This window comes from Nannospalax galili, unplaced genomic scaffold, assembly GCF_000622305.1.
Source record: "Nannospalax galili isolate Female #2095 unplaced genomic scaffold, S.galili_v1.0 scaffold455, whole genome shotgun sequence".
In the NCBI taxonomy this organism is placed as follows: domain Eukaryota; kingdom Metazoa; phylum Chordata; class Mammalia; order Rodentia; family Spalacidae; genus Nannospalax; species Nannospalax galili.
Window position 1 is genome coordinate 106,564 of NW_008335815.1, and position 8,861 is coordinate 115,424.

The 8,861-nt window shown below is 43.9% G+C and overlaps 1 protein-coding gene across 5 annotated transcripts in view; it reads left to right on the forward strand.

The window, feature by feature from the left end:
* Window positions 1-4,864, forward strand: part of Prkab2 (protein kinase AMP-activated non-catalytic subunit beta 2) — a 17,597-nt gene extending 12,733 nt beyond the window's left edge. For all 5 annotated transcript variants that reach the window (XM_008830510.2, XM_029562260.1, XM_029562261.1 and 2 more), the window contains one exon: window positions 625-4,864. In XM_008830510.2, the coding sequence (XP_008828732.1) occupies window positions 625-702 (78 nt within the window). In that variant the 3' untranslated portion in view covers window positions 703-4,864. The remainder of the gene's footprint in view (window positions 1-624) is intronic.
* Window positions 4,865-8,861: the final 3,997 nt, after the last annotated feature.

An 8,861-nucleotide genomic window follows, 5' to 3' on the forward strand; every position in this document is an offset into this window, starting at 1 on the left:
CTTAATATACTTTACCTATTGAAGACAAAGTTAAACTGGACCTGGTGGTACATGCCTTTAATCCTAGTACTGTAGAGGCTGAGGCAGGCAAGGTGTCTGTGAATTCAAGGCCATCTTGGTCTATATGGTGAGTTCCAGGCCAGCTGGGGCTCCAGGGAGACCCTGTCTCAAAACAAACAAACAAACAAACAAAAAAATGGTGAATGTATTGGTTAGTGTTAATTGTCAGTTTGAGGAGACGAGTCTCTGGGCAACCCTATGAGAATTATATTGAATACAGTCATTGATGTGGAAGATCCATCTCAACTGTGGATGGGACCATTCTCTGGGCAGGATATCCTGCATTACATAAAATGGGGAAAGCAATCTGAGCACTAGCCTGCCTTCATAGCTCTCTTCCCCTAACTGCGGACACAATGTGACCAGCTGCTTCAAGCTCCTGATTCCTTGATGTCACTGACATGATGAACTGTTCTTTCTTAATCTGCTTCTGTCAGAGTATTTTATCACAGCAACAGGAACATAAGTAAGACAGTGAGAAGGACTTTGAGGAGCCAGTGGCTGTGCGGAGCTGCTGGTCACCTAAGTCAGCGAATTAGCTGTGTGCACCTCTCTCCCTTGCAGGACAGTGTGATGGTCCTCAGTGCCACCCATCGCTACAAGAAGAAGTATGTCACCACGCTGCTCTACAAGCCTATCTGAAGAAGACATCCCTTCTTGGCTCTGAGGATTCCAGAGAAGCTTCTCCCTTGCCTTTGAACTGAACCAGTCTCATCAGAGGCTGGAAGGTTGATTTGCTTTGAGGCTATTATGTGTGTTTCAGAGCCTCCAAGTGGCTCTGCTTTTGCATTTGATTGCAGATGAGAGCTTTATGAGTTCATGGAGTTTACTTTAAGAGAAAAAAAAATATCTGTATACATACGAGAGGAAGGTTACTGGAAACCTAGCCCCAGTTCTATACATTCTCTGCCTTTGGGGACTCCCCAAGACCTGTGTGGGGAGCTGCAGGAGTGAGTACACAGGAAGGTGTTCTTCCTGAAATGAAAGCATAGCAAACTCTTAGGATCCTTATTGGGCAAGGCTGTGCCACTGCACCTTGGGTCGCCAAGGGACTGGTGTGTGCTAGACTGCTGCCCCATATCTAACTGCCTCATTGCGGGGTGGCTTTCCTTGCATGGATTCTCTGTATTCCCACAGTATGTGACCCAATATACTGTGTGTTTCATGTGACACTAAATGCCCCACAAGAACCTTTTTCTTATTTTATGTACTCTCTTTAATCACCTCCTTCAGATCTCATATTCAACCCAGTAATGCAGAACTCACTGGGTAAGGAACCCCTTGGAAAAGCTGGGAGGCGTCTGTCTCATCTTAGAGACTAGGGCTGCCAGAGCTCTCTTTTTTAGCCCAGTTTGTTACAGCTTGTATTAACTTCTAAAGAAAAAAAGAGGCTCAGCATTTTAAGAGAGGCCAGATGTGGAAGCACTCCTGGGTCCGTTTGGTCTCTGTTTTGGCTGTGTGGCACTTTCTTGGTCTTCCACTTGGCCTGGCTCTGCTGCCAGCTTTTATTTTTCAGAGCAGACAGCTCTGCAGATAGGTGTGGGATCAGGGAAATCTTCCAATCTTTCACCCTGGAAGATTTTTATGTGCCTACATCTTTCTTTAATGGAAAAAAAAAATGCATTTTCATTGGTCTTCACAGACTGTTTTGAAGAACCTCAGGCTTTTGACAAATGCTTCTTAAGACTTTCTTCTCTAATGTAGGGAATTCTACAGTCTTGGGTTAATATGGCCAGCCCTGTGTCCATCGCTACACCAAGCACTTGCTCTAGATACCAGTTCTTTGGGGCACATTTGACACACAATACTAGATTTCCTTTAAGGGTTAGTAAGACCAAGCAGCCTGGTATCCCTGGCCACGGAAAGCACTGTTGTCTGCACTAGAGAGTAACCAGATCATCACCTTTTCTTCCATCTCTTCCTTTTAAGTGTGTGTGATGATAAAGTGGGGTCACCAGTTAACTACCGGTTGACTGAAAAGTACTCAGCCCACTGGGGATTTAGAGAAAAAATCCATTTCCGGATCTCTTGGCTCTTCCATTTTGCAAACAAATGCAAGTCAAACATTCAACATGGAAGGAGGCCAAACTGTTGATGGTTGAGAGACTCCGTGACTGCCAAGATGAGCCCAGCCACGCTGAAAGAGACCTGCAGGTCAGTCTGGCAGCGGAGCTACCTCCCATTCCCACATGTGGGTGGCACAGCAGGTCTCTTTGGCTACCAAGACCTCTCTGGTCCCAGCTGTGAGGTGGGAAGAGGTGGGGTTGTTTTGTAGTGAGTGCGGATTGCTGAATGCTCAGGTAGTTACTTGGTGAAACTAAGCACTGCTTCAACTATCCGGAACCCCTTTTCTTCAGCTAAGGCTTTCGTGGAGAACCTTTACGGTCCAGACCACCTTCTAAACTGTGGACATTTTGAAAACCTAGGCCAAATCTTACCATAACCAACTTCCAGGATTTTCAGTTGTAGTGGAAGTTTGTTTTTATTCAGTGCCCATTGTAGAAGTGAGCCACCCAGGAGGATTGAAAATCTTGGTTGTTTCATGGAGGATTTTGTTATATTCACATTTCTTAACAGTATTGAAGTGGAATCATCTGTGTTTGTGTATTAATTTTTTTACTCTCCACAGGTGTAGCAGTAGAATGGGTAGGAAAAGCTGTCTTCGGTCTCTCAGGCCAGAGATTTTTGTGAATTGGGTCTGGTTCCAATGGCAGTGAGTTTGGTGCTGGTTATCCACAGGTCTTCTAATCTGGAAATGTGCAGTGTCAGTTTCTCGGTTTTAAGATAGTCTCCCAGCCAGACTTGAAATGGGAGCCTACCAGCTGGTGTGGACTGGACAGGTGTGAGGAACTGGTGATGACTCATCAGCTGCTTCCCTGTCCTGCTAGTACTTGGCCCTGAGGAACTCTGTCCTGCTGTCACCAAGAAATAGTTTTGGAGGAGGCGGAGGAAGGTAGCTCAAAGGACAGCTCACTTGTCCTTTCATATTACTTAGTTTAAGCGTAGTTTGTTGGTAAAATAAAACAATAGCCTTTAAGGAGGGCTAACCTTTAAACCCTTATTATGTACATTTTGAGTTGTGTGGGACGAGTGAGCTGAGGAGTGATGGAAGCAAAGGATCAACTTGGCACTGAAAATACCCTGTTTAAAAAATAAAATAAAACTAGATACAATCCTTTCTCTCTCACTTTGTAAAACAAACTCAGCAGCATGTAAAATGTCTTCCCCTTTGCCTCTTTCTCCCATTCTCTACCCTTTTCTCTGCACTTTGTTTTTAACTTGATTTTCAAGACTGACTTTACCAGAGTGTCAAGTCACAGATTGCCTGAAACACAGATTAGTCATCTCACCGGTATGAAGAGCTTTTCACACCACAGTTGTTAACTTCCTGAAAACTTAGACTTGAATAGGATTTAATAAGCCACTGTAGGCAGCACCCTGAAGGGCATGTTTAGCCTCAGTAGTATGGGCCTTTTACATAAGCTTCTATGGTAAAGAAAGTGTAAGAGAAGAACCTAGCGAAGTTTCTGAGAGGAATCTATAAGCCAGGCCCACTGTCTTCTGTTCGTTTTTGGTCTCTTGGATCTAATGAATCTGAGAGAAATCCTTTGCTGTGTCCACCCTCCATGCATGCTGCTGAAGTGAAGTGCAGTGAAAGTGGGCGACAGGGCTTTTCAGTTTTTGACCTCAACTAAAAATGATATGCAATCATCGTGTTTCTGTGTGTTTGGAGTGCATTCTCTTCTCAGAGATGTCTTTGCCCTCACACTAGCGATTTGGGGCATAAGAGCAGATAGATGTATAACTTGTTCCTCTATCATTGCGACTCCTCCTCAAAGCCAGGTTCTTGCTGTCTTCTGTCAGGGGCTACAGACTCCAGTTACTCATGATTGGCAGAGCTGGCAGTGGTGATGCTTTTTCAGAGCTTTGTGGGTCTAAGCATTTGTCTGTCCTTAGGTGCCAATCACAACTGGAGGTTGAAGGACCGATTTCGGCAATGAACCAAAAATAAACTAAGCATTTGGAGTAAAAAGCCAGGTCTTTATTCAGTTACAGAAAAGAAGAAAAACATCTCAAGTCTGTTACTTGTAGTGTGATTATCAGAAGTAGACTCCCTCTAGGATTCTAATCTGGGCTTTATCTCCATTTGTTTTTCTCACTAGTGCTTTGAAGTGAGTAATCTTCATTAACAAGTAAAAATGTGTTCCAACATTAATTGGAGTCCATTTGACTTGTGTGTTACACAGTACTTTTCAGTAAGCTAGGTGTATTAAATATCATGGGTTTTGCAGGTATCAAGTTAAAGGGTCAAGGGGGATACCTATGTAACTATTGTGTTAGGTGTTGGCCATCTCTCTTCCCCTCTGTAGAGCACCCTACCCAGCTTACTATTTTCAGGACAGCCAAAAGTCATTGATTTGTTCAAAATTCTGTACCGGGTACCCTAGCTACGACATGTTTGTATTTGAGTAAATTGGAGAATGTTGGTTGGTATTACACTATAGCATTTCAGATGAGTGCAGCTCTGTGTTTGTTATAAAGCAGGGATAAGACTTTAATTTGAAGAAAATTAAATATGTGTGAGTCTTTTAAATGGTGCTTTTTGTAACCTTCAGTGCTACAGTGCAGAGCTGCTTTTCAATAATTCAAAAAGGAGAGGATCCAAGTAAGGATTTTAAAGCTTTTCTCCAAACGTAATTTGTCACTGAACTCTGACATGCTTGAATACTGTATGACGTAACACAGAATCGTGGCTTTGTTTGTTTCCATAAAACTGTTTAATAAAAGTATTATACAGCAATAATATTTGAGTTATTTACTGATGACTGGTTATATTGATAAGGTCTTTCTGCCTTGGTGTTATCAGAACCTAAAGAATTGTTGGGACAAAGGAAGCAGTGTCTGCAGAGCATGCAGGTGAACAGCCTTCCACCTGCTGCTTTCCGTTCCAGGCTGTGCTGCCGTTAACTATGGGAACGCAAGCTCTCAGTTACTTCTTTCAACATTTTCATAAACTGACTGCACATTTAGCCATCATCCTGGCAGGATTAGAGGAGAGCTTAGTGATTGTCATCTCTGGCTGCGCGTTCTCAGGACTGATCGAGAGTCTGTTAGGGTGCCAGTCATGTGGAAATCTGCAGGGTGGCGTCCACACATGAGTTTTAAGTCCCCAGGTGGTTCTTTCTGACCTACACATAGGGCTGAGGACCGCTGTCCTGGACCCTTTCTACTTTGTTGACTAGATTATGCACTTTATTCTAACTGCAGATCTCTCCTCAGATGGTCTTAATTCTACACAATGACTAGAATACAACAGTTCTTGTTTTCCTGTCCCTTTATTTAATACAGCTTATGTATAGCTGCCAAGTTGTCCTACATCTGCTCTGAATAGTCAACTAAGATGAAGTTTCTTTTTAAAAAAATGTTTTTAACTTCCCAGACTGTGGTTTTATATCCAGAAGTTCAGTTCCATTTTACATATTCTGTAGGGCATCGGAGAAGGTGCCTTGGGGCTATAGAAGAGTCTTAGAAAACCAATGGAAAACTTGGTGCCTGGGACTGGGAGAAGTCCAACACCAAGGCCTGGGGGTCCAGGACTGTGATGTCTCTCCTTCCCCTCGTGGGTTGTTGGCCACCAGTCCATGAGGACAAAGGGGGCAGAAGTGACGAACAGGGTCAGGACGGCCAGTGAGCACGACAGAAAAAGGCTTTCCGGGGAGGCAGATTCAGTGATACAGCTCTGTTATTCAGTGGGGGTCAGGGAAAATATAGTGTGGAGGCAGCAGCCAAAGCCTCAGCTGATAGGTGCTCATAGTATGCTTTATTTACATGTGGTAGGGGGATCCTATCATCCGACTATAGGGCAATGCCTAATTATCATATAGAAAAAACCTGGGGGTAGTTTTATTGCAGGTAACTATGCCAAAGGTCATTTTCCAAATAAGGTCAGGCATCCATGCTTGGAGGCACTTTCCAGGTAGGTCAGGAGAGCAGGAGGCCCCAGCTGAGAAGGGGAGTCCTTCCATATAGCACCGAGCCCCTTAGAGCTATCCGGACATGGAGGACTACAACCTTAGCAGCAGGGTCCCCCAACACAGGGCCACATGTGGAGTTGTGACCGTAGCTGGCCATCAAGGGAGGTGGGAAGTCCACCTGAGAATCAGTCCTTTCAGGACTAGAAACTGCAAATGACAGAAACCTCCCCTGTCCTCAGCATAAGTCCAACATAGAGGCAAAGCCATTGCCATGCACACTGGGGGCAGGGGGGGCGGATTTGTAGGGAATGCAGCCACTCAGAGAAGGCTGAAGCCACTGCCCACCATCAGGAAGAATTCCATCCTCCAATCTGCTCCACCATCAACCTACCACTGGAGGACTGTGGAGCATGGCTCATGGTTGGAGACCACAGCTCTAGGTCACCAAAGGGAACCAGAGCTCAGGTTCATTGGAAGGTGAAGCTTAAGAAGAGTGGCACTGGAGTGACCAAAGTGCAGGAAGAATGAGGGAGTTACAGAGGATAGAGATGTTTCAGCTGGATGTGTATGGAAAGCCTGTGCTATGAAGAGTGAAGCCAGTCAGCCACAGAAGAACAGTGGCCCTGAGATGACCTATAGACCAGACAGTGGAGGTCTGATGTGGACTGCCCTGTAGACCAGACAGTGGAGAGTGTGATGTGGACTCTGCCTCTGGGAGAATGTTCCAAACGTCATGCCTCCAGGTCACTGAAACTACAGAATGGGCCAAACTTGCATTGACATTTGCTTTCTAAAGCAGTTTTTTTCTAGCCTGCATGACTTGGGGAATCTTTTGTTGCATGCCTCTCCTTTCCCTGCTGTAGCAGTTGCCAATGACATAGACGTGCACTTTTCCTTTCTAAATTTGTTCTCTTAAAGTGTTATTTTGGGCCAGCAAAATGGCTCAGCAGGTAAGGGTGCTTGCCGTTAAGCTTGATGAGCTGAGCTTGGTCTCCAGAATGTACACGGTGAAAAGAGAAACACCAGCTCCTCCAAGTTGTCCTCTGACTCCACATGCGGGCGTGTGCATGTGTACATACACATACACAAGTGTTGAAAGACCCAAAATGTTGTTTTGTCTATTCCAAGCCCCCTTGAAGTTCCATATGAATAGAGGATAGATTTTTTTTCTATTTCTGAAAAAAAAGTTAGAATTTTGCTAGAAATTGCATCAAATCTGTGTGTTACTTTGAGTAATAGTGGCATCTTAGCAATAGTAAGTCTTGTGAGGAACATGGGATGTGATGGCTAATCCTGGGTGCCAACTTGACTGGATCTGGGATTAACTGAAATGAGAGAGACTTTCTTAATTAGATCATCTGAAGCTGGAAGACACACCCTAAATGTGGGTGTTACCTTCTGATGGCAGCCTGTATAAAAGGCCACGGCAGAGGAGAACGCTGGACTTCTTGCTGCTTGCCTTCTCTCTCTCTGGTGAGTTCGTCTTGCTGCTGTGTAGACTGAAGACTAGCTGATCTTTTGGAATTCGTCAGACCTTCAGAGCCAGATTGGGACTACTGAGATATCCAGCCTCGTGGACTGAGCAACTATGGATTCTCAACCTCTCCAGTGTGGTGCAGCCATTGTTGGACTCTGTCCTGTGAGCTAAGCTGATAAATCTCTAAACATATATAGTCATTCTACTTGTTCTGTTTCTTTGGAGAACCCTGACTAATACAGTCGGCTTACCCTATTGCTGTTTCTTTAGAGAACCCTGACTAATACATGGGATGGGATGTCTTTCCATATTTACTAATTGATTTCTTTCAGCATTGTTTTATAGGTTTTGCAAATCTTAACTCCTTTCATGCTATTTAATGGACTTCTTTTATTTACATTATGATTATTAAGGTATAAAAACTGATTTTTGTTTGATGTCTTATTTTGTTGAATTCATTTGTTCATGTGTATGTGTATAATACTTAAGGTGTTCTATGATATTAAATTACATCATCTAAAAGGGCTGGAGAGATGGCTCAGTGGTTAAGAGCACAAGCTGCTCTTGCAGAGGACCCAAGTTTGATTCCTAGCACCCACATGGTGGCTAGCAACCATCCATAGCAAACTCCAGTTCAAGGGGAATCCAGCACCCTCTTCTAACCTCCGCTGACATTTCATGACATGGGGGCATACATGCAGGCAGTGCACTCATACACATAAAATAAAAATAAAATAATTGTAAGAGTAAAAAATAAATTAGAGGTTTTTTTTTTTTAATTATGTCATCTATGACCAGGTAATTTCACTTCCTTTCCAATTTGAATGCCTTTTCACTTTTAGTGCCATGAATATTCATTCTATTCTCTTTCCCCTCCCTGTCTACTTTTGAGATGAGGTCTCACTGCGATGTCAGGCTGGCCTCAAATTGGCAATCCTCTTGCCAAGGCCTCTCCTAGGATTGTAGATGCGCCCCACCATGTGAGGCTAGCTCCATGCATCCTTATTCCAATAATCTTCTGAAAGATTATTCTAATGTCTAAGGTTGTCACAATAAGATTCTTCTTACGTCTAAGGTTGTCACAGAGATTCCTCCTTGGGAAATAGCATGCCTTTATCCATTCTTTAGGATAGCTTTCTGTCATGAGCCTTGATGAAAATAGGATTATCCTTAAGGATTCTTAGTATACTGCCATCTGTTTAGGAAAAGATGCTCTTGCCCTCTGTGTGCCACTCCCACCCCTGCAGTGAGCCTTGATGAAAATAGGATTATCCTTAAGGATTCTTAGTATACTGCCTTCTGTTTAGGAAAAGATGCTCTTGCCCTCTGTGTGCCACTCCCACCCCTGC